The 19,745-nt window shown below is 39.2% G+C and overlaps 1 protein-coding gene across 1 annotated transcript; it reads right to left on the bottom strand.

Moving 5' to 3' along the window:
• Nucleotides 1-3,402: 3,402 nt before the first annotated feature.
• Nucleotides 3,403-8,656, bottom strand: YAE1 (YAE1 maturation factor of ABCE1). The gene is made up of 3 exons (XM_029956660.1): nucleotides 8,489-8,656; nucleotides 7,095-7,216; nucleotides 3,403-5,173 (listed from the first exon to the last, which is right to left on the bottom strand). The coding sequence occupies exons 1-3, from the start codon at nucleotides 8,615-8,617 to the stop codon at nucleotides 4,744-4,746; spliced, it is 681 nt and encodes a 226-aa protein (XP_029812520.1). The 5' UTR covers nucleotides 8,618-8,656; the 3' UTR covers nucleotides 3,403-4,743.
• Nucleotides 8,657-19,745: the final 11,089 nt, after the last annotated feature.

A 19,745-nucleotide genomic window follows, 5' to 3' on the forward strand; every position in this document is an offset into this window, starting at 1 on the left:
TTTAAATATTACACCACAATTTTATTTGTTAGTGCAATTTTAAATGATTGGTAAGTAGTAGTGTCATAATGCTATTATTTAGCCTCATATAAGATGATGACGTAATTTGGGTACAAGGATTTTATTAACCTGCACAATGAAAGGAATCTTTTTAAATTTTATTTTTATTTTAAATTTTTTTGCATTTATTTATTTTTGAAAGACAAAGAGGGACAGAGCACAAATGGGGGAGGGGCAGAGAGAGAAGGAGAAACAGAATCTGAAGCAGGCTCCAGGCTCTGAGCTAGCTGTCAGCACAGAGCCCGACACGGGGCTCGAACCCATGAACCGCGAGATCATTACCTGAGCCGAAGTCGGACGTTCAACTGACTAAGCCACCCAGGTGCCCCGAAAAGAATCTTTTTTAAAGTGAAATAAATACTAAGGTTTTTTTTCTTTCCCAAAACAAAAGAACAGGACATATTTTTGAATCCTCAATTTCTGGTTTTATTTTCATTTTGGCTAGTAGAGTCATTTATTTGTTTTTCTCTCATCAAGCACCACCTATGCATCTAAGTATAGGATGTGATGCTAAGAGCTGGGGATGTAACAATGAGTAAGGCAATTTCCAGAATAAATGTGAAGTTTGAGATACTCAAAATGATGAAGGAATTCTGGGAAGAGCAACCAACTCTGCCTGAGAAAGTTGAAATCTGAGCTGGTACTGAAGGGTATATAGGAATTTGCTGGGAAGGAAGGATGTGGAATATTCTGAGGAGAAGTGTCAGCAGTGAGTAAAATGAGAAGTTGGGAACTGCCCATAAACTTCTGGGTATTGTTCATAAAGAAGTGTAGTGCTGTGGTGGAGTGGGAGACATGATGGGAAATCAGGCTGACAACGCAGCTTAGGTCCAGAAGTGAAATACGAGTTTATAACATCCAATAGAAAAAAAAGGAATAAATATAAGCTCTAAACTCTAGGAGGAACCTGTTCAGGTAGATAATGGTGGCAGTGGAGCATGAACAGGCAGAGTGCTAGATTGGAGGTACTGACATTAGTGATGAGGCTGGTGCAAAGATTAATTAAAATCCAGTGATTAGAAAGGTGGCCAGATTCAAGGTATGTTCTAAAGATGCAAGGGGCACCTGGGTGGCTTAGTCAGTTAAGCGTGCGACTTCGGCTCAGGACATGATCTCAAGGTTTGTGAGTTTGAGCCCTGCGTCAGGCTCTGTGCTGACAGTTCAGAGCCTGGAGCCTGCTTCAGATTCTGCCTCTCTCTCTCTCTCTCTCTCTCTCTCTCTCTGCCCCTCCCCTGCTCATGTTCTGTGTGTCTCTCAAAAATAAATTAAAAGAAAAAAAGAAGATGCAAAAATTCCCAATTGGAAGTAGGCTATGACAGCAAAGTAAAGAGAAAGACTTAAATGTTTCTAGCTTTTCCAAACTTCCAATGATAAATGTCATGTAAAGCATGGTGACTATAGCTAACAATATGTGTTGTGTATCTGAAAGTTGCTATGAGAGTGGATCTTCAAGTTGCTCGTTACAAGAAAAAATCATAACTATGTATGGTGATGGATGTTAATTAGGCTTGTTGTGGTGACCACTTTGCAATATATACAAATATTGAATCATTGTTCTGTACACCTGAAACGAATATAGTGTATTTTATATTAATTATATCTCAACTTAAAATAAAAAGGTTCCTAGCTTTGAGAAAACAGAGATGACATTGAAAGACTGAAAATATGAAAGGCAAAGCTGTTTGGGATGGGAGGGAGAAGAGAAGATGGAAATGAGGTGTTTTAGACACGAATGGCTAAGCCACTGAGATGGGAATGAGAAACTGCAGTTGGAAATACAGGTCAAGGGCTTGTGAAAGAAACAGGGGTTGAAATATTAGCTTTAGGATTATAATCGAAACCGTGGGAGCAAGTGAGATGATCTGGCTAGAATACAAAGACAAAAAAAAAAGGTCCAAGAATGAAATTCTGTGGAACCCTCCGGCAGGTGGAGAAGCCGAGACTTAGCAAAATGGTAGGGGATGGTGAGAGAACAGTGTAAGCAGGACCAGAAGAGACCGCGTGGCTGCAGAAGGCGGATGGAGGGACGGTCACATCAAGACCCGTGATGGAGGAGACAAGTCAGTGAGGGGCAGTTCTGTGACTTCAGCCACACACGACCTTAGCAAAAAGCAGTTTGAAGCTGAGGAGTGAAGGGGGAGAAAGCAATCTGGGAATGATAGCAGACTCCTCTTCCAGGGGGTTGCTGGGAAAAGGAAGTACACGTGACAGGAGAAGCAAGAAGGGCAAATTGTGCAGGTCAAGTATCGTCATGACGGAGATTTGAGGATTTCTGTAGAGCAAAAGGCCTGATAGTTTATTAACAGAGCGTATGAAGTCTATTTCATCCATTGGTCTGAAATCATAAGCTTTTTAAAACAAGGTAAGGGCTATTCCTATATATATATATATATATATATATATATCCATATGCCTCTCTTAGACGGGAACGCAAAGCTTTAACTTTAATTTGAAGTTGGGGGAGAATCCCAGCGTGGAGTTGTTTCAAGGCTTTCATTTTGGTTCACCACAAAAGCAGTTAGTAAGCAGCACTGAGGATATAACTGGCATAAGGATGCAGGTGGGTAAATTCAGCTGCCCACTTCCTACTTGTGTATCACAAACATTTCGGTGGCCTCAGCGGCTCTAGAAACTGAAATGTCCAAAAAGCAGGGTATTGTGGACTCTCCCTCGCACTAAAACAAAAAAGCTCTGGGTGTTTCAGCATCTGGAAATTACTTAAGGTGAAAATTCTGTTTGTGAGGAAGCCACATCACTCAAGTCTAATGCATGGGTTTTGGGCCTGGAAAGTCAGGCCGTGCCTGCTCTGGGGCAGTCTTGTTTCACCGTCAGGGCAGCCAGGGTCTTTCGTGACAAGAACCGGCAGGCCTACAGCATAGGCGGCAAAGCAAACCGTGTAACGCGAGCAAGCTTTCTTTCCCTAACTCCTGTTTGCCGAACACAGGCATAATGAGCATACCATTAATGCTCCTCTGTGGTCCAGAAGCTTGTCTTTAAAAGGCAAAGCAAGTTTAAGAGATGTTTTTGACCGAACAACCTCATCCCCTCAGCTAATTCTCTTGATTTCCTTCTTTGCGAACATCTGCACAAAAACACCATTATTATCAATGATGGTGTTATTTCAGAGAACCTTAGGGTTACAGATAAAATCTCAAGGTTTCCTGCACTTGTGAAATTTTCACTCAGGGTGACTTCCTTGAGATGCATTATTAGAGATGGACATTTCATATCTAATATGCAGGGCAGAACAACTTTTAAGACTTAGAGACTGCTTATAATATTCCATGTGGATTTGAGATTTTGGCTGTATCCATAAACACAGAAAAATATAAGACAAATTAGTAAATCTCTGAAATAATGTTTAATCTAGAGAAATGTAAGCATTTTTTTAAAAGGAGATGTCAAATGGCATTTGATTATCTTCAGCATGTTTTAGAAATCCTGAAACAGTATGTCTTTTTAAAAAATATATATTACTATTTTTTTTAAGATTTTAAGTAATCTCTATACCCAGTGTGGGACTTGAACTCACAACCCCTAGATCAAGAATCACATGCTCCTCTAACTGAGCCAGCCAGGCACCACAGTATATGGTCTTCTGACTTCAAATTTGTTGCTTTTTTTCATGTTCTATGTACTCTAAGGAGGTTATAAGGTCAGAATATTTTATTAATCTCTTGAAAGACATCAAATTCTCTTACTATGTCTTTTAGAGTAGATAGTAGACATAAATACTGGTGTAAAAGCAATTATGGCCATTGACAAAGGGCAATTATTTGGGTGCCTCTGAAGGTAGGCACCTCACACAACTTTGTGTTTGAGGCAAGAAAGTGCTGAAAATTCCTCTCCTGATTTTATATGCATAGGTCCTGGAGCAAAAGTTTGAGTCTAATTCTGTCTATTCCAGACAAAGAATATTGCTACGAGGTAATACAGAAGTCCATGGATTCAGTGTTTTACTATTATGTGAATATGTGAGACAAACCGCAGTTTAGAAATAATCTGGCACATTGCTGAACAATATTACTAACTCCTTTATACGTGGGAAAACTAAGTAGGTACTTGAGCATGAAATGTATTTCGTTTTTTCCACAGGATTGATGTCCTTGCCTTTAACACAAAACTAAAACCAATTTTAGTATTTTGTTTTTAATCATCAGTATAAACATTCTTACACTGCATACAGTGTAAGACAGTATAAATTCTTACACAGTATAAACAGTTCCTTACACTGATAGCCTCTTAATTTATGTATATATATATTTTTTTTTTTTTCTATACACCTATGTGTGTCTATTTACAATGTTATTTAATGGTAACTTTGGTCTGACTAGTTGTCTGATAGTGATGAGCAGAAAGCAAGGTTAGGCCCTTACAAAATGCATTTGATTATTCTTCACTTTAGCTAATGAGTCTGAAAATGCCTGATTTTGATCAGAAACTTGTGGCAACTAGAGTTTCTGAGTGTACCTTAAACTATATAAAAATTACCAGTGACAAAGAAAAAAAGCTCTTATTACATTTAATAGTGTTAATTTTGAAGATATTTAATCCATGAAGGATAACCTACCAGTGATGTGTTCAATGTAGAAACCAGTACAAATTTTGTTTAGTTTGTTAAGAAACAAAATGTTTGAAGAAATGTTCTCACCATTACTTTCATTAGAAAAGTGAAGAGAACTTTTATAGCTGTTTGAGGTGTTGTAATACGTCAAGCGATACTCCCAGCTGTTTGACTAAACCGGCTGTCTGTTCTAAAATCCAAGTGAGGCTTGGGTTTTCAGAACGCGCATGCTCCCGTATTCTACAACATTCTAAAGATGAACAATCTGCCTCACTAAGGCTCTTGCTACAGTTTTTGTGAAGTTCAGCATTATTTTCACAGAGTCTTTCATCTTTAGCTTCATCCATCTTTTTCTCAGCTGGAGCTACGTGAGAAAGGTCCATATCCTGAAGGGAGTCCAATAAATCTACAACATGGGGCTGAGACGTGATTGATTTCAGATGTCTGAGCACATACTCTTCACACTGGCCAACTGCATCCAGAAGATTATTTATTTTATTGATCAGAGCCGAACCATTATCATGAAGGCGACACCAGGAGAGCAAAGCACTGGGTGAAAATAGAAACAAGAGTTAAAACAGGAAAAAAAATGAACCAATGATAGGCTTTCTGAATTTTTGATGCTAAACCCTACATGCTCTTTTCCAGATAAGACCACACAAAAAGAAATCAATAATGATGCAAGTCAGAATCAGGAAAGTAATTGTAAAATGGATTTTTAAAATATATAAAGATATTATCTTTTGATAGAAATTAAACAAGTAGAAGTAGTCATACAAATTGCTTATAATTCCTAAGACCTCCTTCAAAATTCCATCCACTTCTCTTGATTTTAGGTTTTCTCTTTATAACTGTGTAGCTTCCGTCGAAGAGGGATGAAACTCAGAGAAAGATTACAAAACTTAGTTTCTTCTTTAACGACATCCAACAGCTTCTGGACTAGTGATTCTCTGACTTGTATATCCATTAGAATCACCCACAGAGCTCTTAAAAAACTGTCGAGGTCTAGGTCACATCCCAGACCAATGAAGTCAGAGTCTCAAGCTTCCCAACTGATATCAAGGTGCAGCCAAGGTTGAAAACAATTGTTCCAACCATATAGGTGCTTGCCATCAAAACACTGAAGGGCAGGAAAAAAGTTTTGAGGCAACTTCTCTTTCCCAACTTTGTTATAGAATAGACTCTGTTTTTGAGCTAACTAACAAGTTTCTTGAAGAAGGTAAGAATTCTTCTAGTCCTATCAAATATTTTCTTTATTTTTCTAGCACAGAAAGTACTTTTGTTTTCTGACATTTCAGATTGTTCAGGTAATCATGACATAAAATAATGGTTGTGAAAAGTAGTCATGTTTTAAAAATGGAATAAATTGATATGAAAGATATAGCAATAAACTTTCTGAGATTACAAAAGATTTAACTTGATGTAAAATAAATACTTGATCATTTTCCTACTGTAGTAGACTCTAAACTCTTTTTAATTTTTTCTTTTTTAAGAGAGAGAGAGCAAGTGAGCAGAGGGAGAGAAAGAATCTTATGCAGACTTCATGCTCTCTCCTGAACCTGACATGGGGCTAGATCTCAAGAGAGAACATGATCTGAGCCAAAATCAAGAGTTGGCTGCTTAACTGACTGAGCCGCCTAAGTGCCCCATTTTCTGCTCTTTTAAAAATTAGTGATTCTTTGAACACTTTTATGTTTAGTTCTGTTTTCTTTTTTTTTTTTTTAATGTTTTAATTTATTTTTGAGAGAGAGAGAGACAGCATGAGCAGGGGACGGTCAGAGAGAGAAGGAATCACAGGATCTGAAGATAAGCTCCAGGCTCTGAGCTAGTGGTCAGCACAGAGACTGACGCAGGGCTTGAACCCACTAAGCGTGAGATCATGACCTGAGCTGAAGTCGGACGCTTAACCGACTGAGCCACCCAGGCGCCCCTAGTTCTGTTTTCTATAGAGGACAATTTAAAAGGTAAAAAGTGTCAGAGAAGACAAGCCTATCATGCTCCTAGCTCCATGTGCCATTTGACCACCTGGCCCTGATATATACCATTATTCCTATGGAATTTTGACAAGTAGTCAATGTTCAGTACTAAGATAAATGGAATCACTTCCCACTCTATTACTAGTTATAATTTTCATCATGTAATTCTAGTCTATAAGTCTGTCATTCTGTGTTCTGCCATATGCGAAGATCTTTTAAACTGAGATACAGTTAGTGATAGTTCAGTCGCAAAAAATATACACCTTTCAATCATTTCTTTGCAATAAAGGACAACTGGCTCATATATTAAAGTGGATGAATTGATGTTTTTTGACTTTTTGAAGGCAATATTTTCTACACTCTGCAGCACTTTTTTGTGGCTTTAACACTAGGAAAAGCACTTCAGTTTGAATACTTTATTTTTACCTACTACTTTTCAAAAGTCCTCAGGTAGCATTGAGGCTAAACTGACAGTATTTAAGTTTAAAAATTACCTCAATGTTCCTCTGAGCTGTCCGTAGTTTATAATGACGTCTGCACCTTCCTTATAACCTTGATTGAAGCCTTGCTGGAGAGTAACTGCTTTGCCGGCATCCATCCCATCTCTGTAACCTTCCTAAAAATACATAATGAAGAACTGTCGCTGTAATTAGCACCACTAAGCCACTATAGGCTTTCCTAGAAAGTCATAGGACCAATTTAGGAAATTGATGAGACAGGCCTTCGCTATTTACTATTTAACATAATGGTTCCACGACAAATGACACAGCCACACAACCAACGCAGACAATGCTTCTCACAAAAGCTTATTATTGGCGTTATCTCACGCTGAAGTCTAGACTTACTAGGCACATTTAAAAATACTGATTTCAATACAGTTTCTAAAAACTCTATTAGCAATGGCTTCACCGAAAGGAAACTGAGTTACATGTCTGGCCCGTTAGCAGCCTTGACTGACGTGAATGAGTGAGAAAGCAGGGGCAGTAAACAGGTTATCAAAGGTCTTCAATAGCAAACTCAAGTCGGGAGAGAGGAAACTGGGTTAGCAAAAAGAGGAGAAGTGTGATTTTAGAAATTTTGCTTGAGACCTAAATTCAAATAAACTCCAAACTCTCCGTGGACAGGGATTTTGTACTGCACCTCCCGTGGTGCAAGAGCACTCAAAAGATGATCAGTAGTTACTGTCCAGCCCCCGCATAGCATTTCTGAGACCGATAACACGGTTGTTGGGCTAAGCAAACACTTTACTGATACATTAAGGGCAGATCAGGGGCAATTTAATGGTTGGCAGCGATAGTAGGTGGAAATGAACTTCGCCATGTGAACTAAGCTCTCAGTGCTGCAACTGGAAGTTGGGTATGTGGTATTAAGCTTAGTTTTAACGAATAATGAGACAAAACGTGATATGGGTAATTCACACCTAACAAATAAGAAAGAAACCAACTTTAGTATTCCCTCGTCTAGCCACCAGTAGCTTTCCTTCATTGCTCTTCGTCATTCTTAAGTTCATTTTTTCCACATGTCTTCATTAATACCACTAACTTCAGGCACCCCTTCAAGCAACCCCTGTAAACACGCCATTTGACAGCCATAATTAGCATAGTCAGCGTATACATTTCTCCCCCGCCTTCTCTGAGATCCTCATCAAAGTCTAGACAAGGTTTATTTTGGTCTGTTCCCAGCGTCTAACGCGCCCCGTGGTTTCTAACCCCCCTGGAAAATCCTAGCAGGACACCGGCAGGAGTGGATGGCAAGGGGTGAGGAGGGCAGCGCCGGGCCAGGCTGGGACCACTGTGGTCTCTACTCTCCAGACCCTTACTCCCGACAATTCCGCGCCCCTCTCCCCGCAACCCGGCAGAGCTTCCCCGCTCCCGCTAAGCAGCTTTACTTTGACTCGTCTCAGCATGTGGCTCCGCCATTCCCGCTGCACCAGGAGCGACTCGTCCGCTTCCTCGTCAAACACGTCCCCCTCCTCTCCAGAACCCTGGACCAAGGTAGCCCTCTGAACCCACGACATCACCGAGGCAACCACAGGCCCGCTGCCGCCGGAAGCGCCAGCAACTCCTTCCGGTCCGAGGGACCGGGCGGAGGCTGCGGGTCGCGCTGCGGCTGCTGCGCATGCTTCTGTTGTGTCGCGTGGTGTCGCTGACTCCCGGCTGCGGCTTGTGCCTTTTGCGCCTGGGAGCTTCAGTGAACCCAAAGTGTTGGCGATCGCCTGTCGTGGGCGACGTGGATTCCTTCTTTGCGGGACCCGTCCACCTTGGCCTGTGCGGAGGGCATCCAGGACGCTCAGTGAAACACTTTGCGTTCCCACCGCGGTCTCAGCGGCGTAGTGGGTTTTGGAGCCCCGCGCTTGGGTAAAACCCTTGGAGGTAGTTCGGTGGATTGGCGATTACTGGCCAAGGACTCTGTCTCTTTTAGAAGCCCCCTCAGTGCATTGTATGGATTTGACAGCCCGAAGGTTTTAACTGTTAGAAGCCAAGGAGAGGAGAGTCGAAAAGTTAGCTAGTGCGGCCATGTTGAGATCACTACATATAAAGAGTACATTTATGAACTGAATACCTTTCTCATTGATTCACGGTATCCTTTCCTGGCTCGCTTTCCTTTTCGCGTACCCTATTGGCTGGGTGAGCGGAGACTTTATCTGCCTATCCTCAGCACCAGCACGGTTCTGACACGTGATGGATGTTAAAGCATCTGTTTCTGAATGAATGGACACCAGTAATTTTGTAGTTTTGCTTTTTGCGTGGTGATATGGCAACGACGATTTATTTATTCAACGTATTTTCTTGTGCCAGGCACCGTTGTACCTTTTGTGATACATCAGTGAACGACAGACAAAACTTTCCAGCTCTACTCCGCCTTACATTCATGTAGAATGGAAAGGATAAACAAAAAGCACGTAGAAGTAAAACGTAGTTTGTTATAAGTTCATAAAGGATTCATGCTATGAAAAAGAATTAAAAAATAAGCAAAGTAAGGGGAACCATGAGCATGTGTCTGAGGGTGGGTGGGTGGTTTAGGTTATAATTTTTAAATGCTCAGAAATTTGCATTATATATGTATACATATATATAATTTACTTGGTAGGTCCATGTATACATACAGAAAGTAAAAAAAAAAATCTATACTTGGCCACATAAAATACCTTAAACTTAAAAACCCAGACGTTTTATAAGTCATATTATCTGATCATAATCCAACAAAATTATTAATAAATAGTAAAAAAAAAGACTCCAATAATTATAATCCTGGGCATTAGAAACACCTTTGTAAATAAAATTTGGATCAAAGGGGAAATAAAAATTAAAATGATATATAATAAACAGTTAAAATCTGAACACTTCCTACTAGAAAACATGGGACCAAATGACAGCTATACTGAGGCAATTCTATAGGCTTAAATATCTTTATTATTAAAGAAGAAAAAAATACATAAGTTTTGTTATATATCTTAATTAGCAACAAAACAAAATGGTAGTAAGAGAAGCAATAAAGAATTGCTTTCAATAATTAATTGAAATTAATAGAAAATCCCCAAACTTACATAAATAAAGCCTAAAGCTTGTTCTTTGAAGACACTAGTAAGACAGATAATCCTCTTTTTTGTTTTGTTTTAAGTAAGCTCAACACCCAATATGGGGCTTGAACTCACTACTTCAAGATAAAGAGTTGCATGCTCCGCAACTGAGCCGGCGGCCTATCCTCGGTAATCCTCTTTTGACTTTGATTTAAGAAAAAAAAATGATACAAAATAGAAATGAGGAAGGAGTTAATGATGCAGAAAGAAATTCCAGTACTATACATTACTAACTGAAGTTCAAGAACCACATATTAGAAAACCTAGGAGATGTGAATGACTTTCTAATAAAAGTGACCCAGAAAGTAGAAAACAAGAAGAGACTAATTATCCTAGAAAAACTGGACATTAAATATCTGCTATAAAAAATAGCATGAGGACTTGACACACAGGTAAATCCTTTAAATCCTTTTTAATCTTTAAAGGACAATGGCAAATGAAGTATTTTTTTACTCTTCTAGGGCAAAGAAAAAGAAACACCCAAATCATTTTATAAAGCTAGCCTTATAGTAACCTGATAAAGATAGTATTAAACAAAAAAACCCTGAAATTCAAGTTAGTTTATGAATATGTATTCAAAAGAAAATCCATAACCTTGTCAAAAGAATAATTCAAGACATTTTATTCAAGGGAAGCAAACTTGTAATATTTGGAAATCCATAAGCATATTTCATAACATCAGTAGTTTAATGGAGAAAAGCTATATGTTATCTAAGCTGAAGAGTCATTTGAAGAAATTTAACAAAATAAAATGGAAAGAAACTGCATATTGATAAATATTTTATGAGCAATCCACTGTAAGTCTAAACACTCAGATATTTTCTTTAAAGTAGAGAGAAAAGAAAGGCCATCTGGTGATTCTCATCATTATTCATTTTTTGGGGGGGGCGCCTGGGTGGCTCAGTCAGTTAAGCGTCTGGCTTCGGCTCAGGTCATGACCTCATGATTGTGGGTTCGAGCCCTGTGTGGGGCTCTGTGCTGATAGCTCACTCAGAGCCTGGAGCCTGCTTTGGATTCTGTATCTCCCTCTCTCTCTGACCCTCCCCTGCTTGCACTGTCTCTCTCTGTCTCTCAAAAATAAATAAAAATTTAAAAAGATTATTCATTCTTTTTTTTATTATTCAATATTCTTCTGAAGACTAGTAAATGCAAGAGAGAGGTAAATAATCTAAAAATGTTGGATAATAAGAGATGAAGTTATTTATTTTTGATGTTTATATAATTGTATATTCACAAAACCCAAAGGAATTCCATTAAAAATAACAGAATAAGGGAATTTGATAACGCCTCTGGCTGTCAGAAAAATAAACAGAGCAACAGCCGCTTGATTTTTTGGCAATAACCATCTAAATGTAAATGAGATAAGTATTGCACTTGCAATACCAACAAATACTATTAGATATAGTATTTATATATTTGCTTAGCATTTAGTATTTATTTAGTATTTATACATGCCAGGAATACATTTTATGAAATCAGCTTTATTGAGGTATAATTTACATGCAGTAATATGCATATATTTTGAGTGTAGAGTTTGATGAGTTTTGACAGATGTATACCCCTGTGTAACCACCACTGAATCAAGATACAGAAATTTCCATCACCCCAGGAAATTTCCTCCTACTTCTTTGCAGTCAGTCCCTCACTCCTTGAGGCAACCTCTGATTAAATTTCTGTCACTCCAAATTAGTTTTGCCAGTTTTAGAACTTGATAGACATGGAATCCTATGTGTCCTTTTAAGTATTTGGTTCTTTGACTCAATGTTTTTGAGATTCATTCACATGGTTACTTGTACCAATAGGTTGTTTTCATTTTATTGCCAAGTACTCTTTTCACTGTATAGATATACCAGAATTTGTTCTTTCATGTATTGTTTAGACTGTTTCCAGTTCTTGGCTATTGTGAATAAATCTGCTATGATGGGAACCAACTTGACAATAAGCTACATTAAAAAAACAAACAAACCCAAAATGAAACCTGCTATGAACAGTCTTGTACAAGGTGTTTTGTGGACAGGTTTTCATTTCTCCATAGTGAATGTCTAAAGTGTAATTGTTGAGTCATATGGTAAGTACAAATTTAACTTTATAAGAAATTGCCAAACTGTTTTCCAAAGTAATTGTTCCATTTTATACTCTTACCAGCTGTGTATGCAAATGTCAGTTGCCTCACATCCTCTTTCTCACTTGGAATTGTCAGCCTTTTTACTATTAGCTCTTCTGATAGGTGTGTAGTGGTTTCACACTCTGCTTTTACTTCTCATTTCTCAGGTGGCTCGTGATATTGAACATCTTTTCACGTGCTTGTTTTCCATTTGCATATCTGTTTAAATGAAGTCTTTGTCCATCTAAAAAACAATTGGCTTGTCATACTGTATTTCAGAGATTCTTCTGTCCTTTGTCAGATACCTGAGTGGCGAATATATTCTTTGCAATAGTTCATGAAATTTACTGGGGGATAAGGTACACAATGCCTGTGAAAGGTAAAATGTGGAGGAGGCATGATTAGGCAGAGAAAGCCTATGCAAAGGAGTCAGGAGCAGAAGGCAAAGAGGAGAAGAGGAGTCTTTCGTTTGGTGCTCCGGGCTAGGCTGTTGTTCCCCTGCCATGCTCAGTTATTGGCTGGGGGATGCCCTGGATGAGTGTGACCTTGGCCGGAAGTCTGAGACATATGCTGTAGGTGCTTACTGACAGGTGGAGACTGACAGCTGTACTCCTTTGTCAAGAACCAGATGATCGTTCAAGGTCCTTTCAAGTGTGTGATTCAGTGTTTTCAAAAATAGCTATCCTTTTTCTTTCTTATTTTTTTTAATGAACTGTAAATAACAGTGACACCTCCTGCATAAATTTCGGTGTCACGATGTGAACTTACTCAAAGTATTTAGCAAACTTATCTTACAGCTCCATATCTCTTATATAAGTACTCTGTGATGAGGTCAACCTCTAGGATTCATTCTATCCTTTTCCTGTTCTTTTTGCTTATCGTTCATCCTTGTCTTTTCTTTCAAAGCCTTCAACAATTCTTTTTTATGTCCTTCTATTCCCCATCTCTTGCTAAGTTTCATTCTTTATCTCAATCTCCCACACTTTATTTGTGCCTTTGCAAACTGCTGTTTTGTAGATAGTGTAATAGACTTGTAGGAGGGCACAGACCTTTTCTCAGTTTCTCTTCCGAGTTTCTAGCATGCCAGCTTTCACCATGAAGTCTCTGGCAGCCAGCCAGCAGAGCTCCTAATTTCCATATGCCTGGTGAAGTAGTTTCCCACTTTTCCTTATCATTTCTACACGTTTCATATGTTCCCCAATAATCAGTGGTATTCAGTCATTAAGTCCTTGGGTCCTGTCTTTTAATTGCTTATGTCAGGTTTGCTCTAAGATTTATAATATGAAATAATATATTTAATAGTAATATGAAAAATAAAATTGTTGTTAGGGGTGAAAATGATAGGAGAGCATTCAACATAAGGCTCCTAAATAGAGAGCCTTGAATAAGGATAGTAGGGTAGGAGATAGATCTGGGCAGAGTTGGCTCCTTTATTTTATTTACTTTATTTTATTTTTTAAAATATTTATTTTGAGAGAGAAAGAGAGAGAGAGAGCAAGTGGGGGAGGGGCAGAGAGAGAGGGAGACACAGAATCCGAAGCAGCTCCAGGCTCTGAGCTGTCAGGATAGAGCCTGACCCAGGGCTCAAACTCACAAACCATGAGATCAGGACTTGAGCTGAAGTCAGACACTCAACTAACTGAGCCACCCAGGCGCTCCTCCTCCTTTTTTTTTTTTTTTTTGTATTGTGTCTAAAGAAAACCCCAGTTATAATATATATAATATAGCTATTAATAATAATATGTATAATATATAATATAGCTGTTAAAGCTAAGAACAAAATTATTGTTCCGATGTAGAATGTCGAATATTATTAGAAAGGATGAAGTGGAGATGTCAGACAGGAAAACTGACTGATCTTTCAAACAGCCTGTTGATGGACAGCTATTTAAACTAACAGCATTTAAACATGTTCAAGTTAGTTTTATCTTTAAAAAAATCCTTTCTGAATTCCACACTGTCCTCTAGCTATCATTCTATGCTTCTTTTTCCTTTTAGAACTAAATTTCTTGAGTCGGTGTCTCTACTTCTGTATCTTCCACTTCTGAACCCACTGTAATCTGCCTTCCAAACCTGGTGTTCCATTTTAAATGGGAGTGAGGGGGTAGGGGCAACTTCCACAATATTTTTGCTTGTGACCCAAACCTCTCCTTCCAGCCCAGCCGTTCTCTGCATGTCAGACTCCTGTCTCTGCCTGCAGGAGGCTACCTCCACTTCAGTTTACTGTGTGCATTCCAGTGCATTACATCTGAATTTATCTTTTTTTCTTTCTTTCAGTGTTCCTCCTCTTTGTGTTTTCTGGCTCCTTGATGCTTACACTGTGCTGCAGGCCCTGGTGCCTTCAGCATCACCTGGGAACTATTAGGCATGCGGAGTTCCTGGTCCCATTCCAGACCTGCTGAGCCAGAATCTGCACTCTCAGGTGATTCATGCACTGAGTCAAGTTTGAGAGGCATTGCACCTCTTTGAATGGACACCACACCAGCTTATTCACCATGTTATAAATATTTGTTCTTTTTTTTTTTTCATTCTCACTGCCACCTGCCTGGTTCAGGCTACTATCCCATCCTACCTGGATGCTCTGACAGCATCTGAATGGTCCTCCTGCCTCATGTCGCCTCATTTCCAATCTATTCTCCCTAGTTGGAGCATCATTCCCAAAGCAAAATCCGATAGGGCTCCCCCTCGCCTAATTCCCTGCAGTGCTTTCTGATTGCTCTCCAGAGAAACTCCAAATGCCTTCATGTGGTCGGGCTCCTACTTCCCATCCTGGTCTCATTTCTTGCCACTCCGTTTTCAGGCCTTTGCCTAATAATTATCTCTGCCTAGATATGTAGTCCATACACTGTCAAAGGTGACTTCTATTAGATGTCACTTCCATTTGGAAGTTTCCTCTGATCGTCTAAGTCTGGGTTAGTTGTCCCTCTTATGTGTGTTATAGTCTTTACTGCCTTATACTATAAACACCTAATTGTCTGCCTTCCCTAGTAAACTGTCAGCTCTTTGAGGCAGGGACTGTGTGTGCCAGTTATTAGTTTATCCTTATTGCCTGGCATAACCTCAATAAATATTTATTAAATGAATAAATACATTTCATTAAAAATTCTTCAAATATTTTACTGTAAGCAATTCCGTGTTCCAGTTATAATTATGTAGTAATAAACTTGTCTATAAATCCAGATTAGACAAGAATTTACTGAGATTAGGTTGTAACAGGTAGAGTAGGCTAGGGGAGATACAAAGTTATGATAAGAAAATCAGTTTTAATGGATTTTTTAGAAGTTTTATTTTTTGTAAAACTGTGTTTTTAACAGTCATTTATTCTAAAGCCTATATATGTAATTGATTGGGGTATGCACAGTGAACCTTATGCTTCTTGGTCTTGTCCATACTTGTGTTTCTAGTTTTAACTTACCTCTTAGTTTTGAGGTCTTCAGCAGGTTCCCAGTGATGACATTTTTCCCCTTTGTAATGTGTATTTAATTAATAAATGCTTTCTTTTTTTCTTTATTCTTTTATTTCAACTTAAATCCAAGTTAGTTAACATAGAGTGTAATAATAATTTTGGGAATAGAATTCAGTGATTTGTCACTTACATAGAACACCCAGTGCTCATCCCAACGAGTTTCCTCCTTAACGCCCCTCCCCACTTCAGCCCTTCCCCCACCTGGTACTCTGCCAGCAACCTCAGTTACTTCTCTGCAGTTGAGAGTCTCTTATGGTTTGTTTCCTTCTCTGTTTTCGTATTATTTTTGCTCCCTTTCCCTTATGTTCATCTATCAGTTTTGTATCTTAAATTCCACATGTGAATGAAACCATATATTTGTCTTTCCCTGACTTATTTCATCCCAGTGAGGACTTTTGAGTGATGTATTTTCTGAGTCCTTATATATCTGATGCTAGCATTGTCATCCGTGTTTCCTTTTTAATTGTATTTGCCTGTATTTCATTACCTATCCTGTTATTTTTAACTTTTGGGTCACTTTATTATAAGTGTGTCCCCTGAACGTTTATGTCTTATATACATATACATGCACACATACTGACATATACCGTGTATGTGTTTTGACATGATCTGAGATACACATGTCCTATATATGTATGTATATATGTTGTGATATGATCTGAATTTTAACAGGGATATTTAGCCCATAAACATTTATTACACTTTGGCCATGTAGTAGAAATCTAAGCCATATGGAAGAGAGCTTCATTTTCTCCTTTCATGAGAGAGAGAGAGTAGAGGGTAATGGGGTTCAGAGGATTAGGGAGCAACTCCTTGGAGACAGTAGGATGGAGGAGATTCTATAGTCTGTCAAACAGCTTCTGATTTTAAGGAGAAGTGTCAGAGGAAGACAGGGCTGTGGTGGTAGTGGTAGCAGAGACCTCTGGCTTCAAGGGGTGTTCGTAAGAGGTAAAGGCAACCAGGTCTGACCGTTTTGGATCCAAATAAACATGTCTGGGGGTTTTTAGGCACAGAAATATAGAAAAAGTTCATCAGGGAAAGATTGGCAGTGATTCCAGTCAGGTTCGGTTATTAATAATTGTTTTCTCAACACTGTCACACATTTAATGCAATAATTGCTGAGGCAACTGGAGCGGTAGGCACTGTGATAGGTACTGAGACAGAGACAAAGGAGGTTCACCTTCTTGCCTTCTTCCCTCATTGGTTTTCTCTTCCCCTCTGGTGGTTTCCTCTCTCTCTGGGAGGGGCCTGGCAGCGGCAGCATCCATGCTTCCAGTTTTCCATCGGATGCAGGTGCTGGGCAAGTGAGGCTGCATTGCCCTCCACCTGAGCGGCACCTGGCCTGTGGGGGCCACATAGCCTGTTAAGGTCCTGGTCTCAGTGGGATCACATTTCCTTGTGGTGATGTCCCTTGAGCCAGCTCTCTCCATATGTACCTGGGAGTGAACAATCATGTAACGGCGCTGCCTCTGTTCAGTGAGTTTGCCTGGAGGATTCTCACTTACCCTCCCCTTTGATGTGAGTGGAAAGACTGCATTTGGAGTGAATTAGACTGCTCCCCAGAGGAAATATGGAAGATATTGCTAATACTCCCCACTGCTTGCTGCTTCTCCCATTTCTGGTTCCCCACAATACTACTCTTCCTAAATTGTTGGCATACAGGTGGGAGCCAAACATAACTAGTAAGTGGCTATGATACTCTTCACCCCCAACTTAAGCTGTGTAAGCTCCTACCTGAGCTCAGCTCTTTCTTCCCCTGATGCAGCAATCATTCATGCTTATGGATCAAGGTGGTGGAGACACAAGATGGAGCCAGCCTGGATCTCTGAGTTACCGTTTGGAGGGAGCTTCCCTACAGAACCATCGGACCTATAGTTGACTTTGTGTATAGGGGAAGTGAACTTTGATTTGTTAAACCACTAAGATTTAGGGGTGAGTTTTATGCCATGATAATTATATTTCAATTAAAAAGATTACCAGCGGAGAAGAATGAAATTTAAAAAAAAATAGATTACACTTGTAAATGAAACAGAAGATTGAAGGTCAGTTTTGAAAACAGTCTTTTCTTGCATACATTTCACTTAAAGAATAAGACACATCATCAGTGTTTGGAGAGCATGGTGTCTCCAATAACAATATAACGTTAGTGTTTACACCTTGCAACCAAGTTCAGCCATATAATTTATACTAAACAATATCATTCCCAGATGGCTAGCAGAATGAAAATGGAGACAGGGAGAAAAGTTTTAAAAATGTGTTGTGGGGTGCCTGGGTGGTTCAGTCGGTTGAGTGTTGACTTCAGCTCAGATCATGATCTCGCGGTTGACGAGTTCAAGCCCTGTGTCTGGCTCTGTGGTGACAGCTCAGAGCCTGGCACCTGCTTTGGATTCTGGGTCTCCTCTATCTGCCCCTCCCCTGCTCATGCTCTGTCTCTCTCTGTCTCAGTAAGAAATAAACATTAAAAAATTAAAAAAAAATTAAAATGTGTTGTTGAAGCATATACAAATGTAAGATTACAAACCATGTCACACAAGTTAGAACATCAAAAATGTTTTGTGGGATGTCATTTAAAGTTATATTCACTTGTACAGTTATTTATTATATAAAGTCTAGTTGGTTAAAAAAAAGTATGGGTTCTGGCATTACGGTGTCTACGGCTAGTGAAGATCAGCTCTTACTCTTTTTAGCTATATGATCTTGGACTTAACTTTCTTATGCTTTATTTTTCTCATTAATAAAATCGTAAAATGTGTCATTCTTAGGTACCACTAAAAAATTAATGCTGTAATCCAAACCACAGTGAGATACCACAAAATACCCACTAGATGACTCTGATAAAAAAGTAACTGAGTGACTTTGGGTTTGGGACTGGCACATTAGGAGCTTAGAAGTTGTCACTTCATCCTCATAACAACTAAAAAACTGAACAAATGGAAAAATCAAAAACTCTACTTAGATCCATTAGAGAAGTGAAGTCACACAGCAAACCTGTCTTCCAGAGAGACAGACAAGTGGATACAGAGAATCACAATTTACTGGAGCACAAACCTGAAAGCAGAAACTTCTCTGGGAACCAGTGATGATGTGAAAGATGTAGAAGGTGTAGCATGTGTGTGTACACACAGTAAAATATTATTCAGCCATAAAAAAGAATGAAATCTTTCCATTTGCAACAACATGGATAGAGCTAGAAAGTGTAGTCCTAAGCAAAATAAGTCAGAGAAAGACATATGATCTTACTCATATGTGGAATTTAAGAAAGAAAATAAGCAAAGGGAAAATATAAGACAGAGACAAATCAGGAAACAAACTTTTTAAAAAGTTTATTTATTTTGAGAGAGGGAAAGAGAGAGAGAGTACACATGCCTGTGTTCTCGTGCTTGAGAGCAAGGGTGGGGCAGGGTGAGGGGAGAGAGAAAATCCCAAGTAGGCTCCATGCTGTCAGCATGGAGCCCAGTGCAGGGTTCCATCTCAGGAACTGTGAGATCATGACCTGAACCAAAATCAAGAGTCAGACATTTAACTGACTGAGCCACCCAGATGCCCCCAGACTCTTAATTTAAGAGAACAAGTGATGGTTACCAGAGGGGAGGAAGGGAATTGGGGGCAGGGGTTAAATAGGTGATGGGGATTAAGGAATGGACATCGTGGGAGGAGCAGAGGGTGATGGATGGAAGTGTTGAATCACTATATGGTACCCCTGAAACTAATATAACACTGTATGTTAACTAACTGGAATTAGAATAAAAGCTTAAAATGTTTTTTAAAAATGGACTACTATAATTCAGAGTGTTGACAGGAGCAGAGGTGGGGGCTGGCAGGAGCTATATTGAAAATCTCTGTACCTTCAGCTCAATTTTGGTGGGAATCTAAAAGTACTCTAAAAATAAAATATTACGAACAAAACCTGAGCTGCTTCTTACAAAAAAATTTTTTAAGAGCATGGGAGGGGAGAGAAAAGAGGAGACATGTTTTCCTCTTGATATGACCCTGCA

Source organism: Suricata suricatta, chromosome 2 (genome assembly GCF_006229205.1).
Source record: "Suricata suricatta isolate VVHF042 chromosome 2, meerkat_22Aug2017_6uvM2_HiC, whole genome shotgun sequence".
In the NCBI taxonomy this organism is placed as follows: domain Eukaryota; kingdom Metazoa; phylum Chordata; class Mammalia; order Carnivora; family Herpestidae; genus Suricata; species Suricata suricatta.

What these genes read in the sequence shown, in the direction of transcription:
- YAE1 (XM_029956660.1), bottom strand. Translation starts at nt 8,617, where the DNA reads ATGTCGTGGGTTCAGAGGGCTACCTTGGTCCAGGGTTCTGGAGAGGAG. An exon ending in ACATGCTGAGACGAGTCAAA is followed by an intron (nt 7,217 to 8,488) that starts GTAAAGCTGCTT and finishes ATGTATTTTTAG; the next exon opens with GAAGGTTACAGAGATGGGAT. An exon ending in CAGCTCAGAGGAACATTGAG is followed by an intron (nt 5,174 to 7,094) that starts GTAATTTTTAAA and finishes ATTTTCACCCAG; the next exon opens with TGCTTTGCTCTCCTGGTGTC.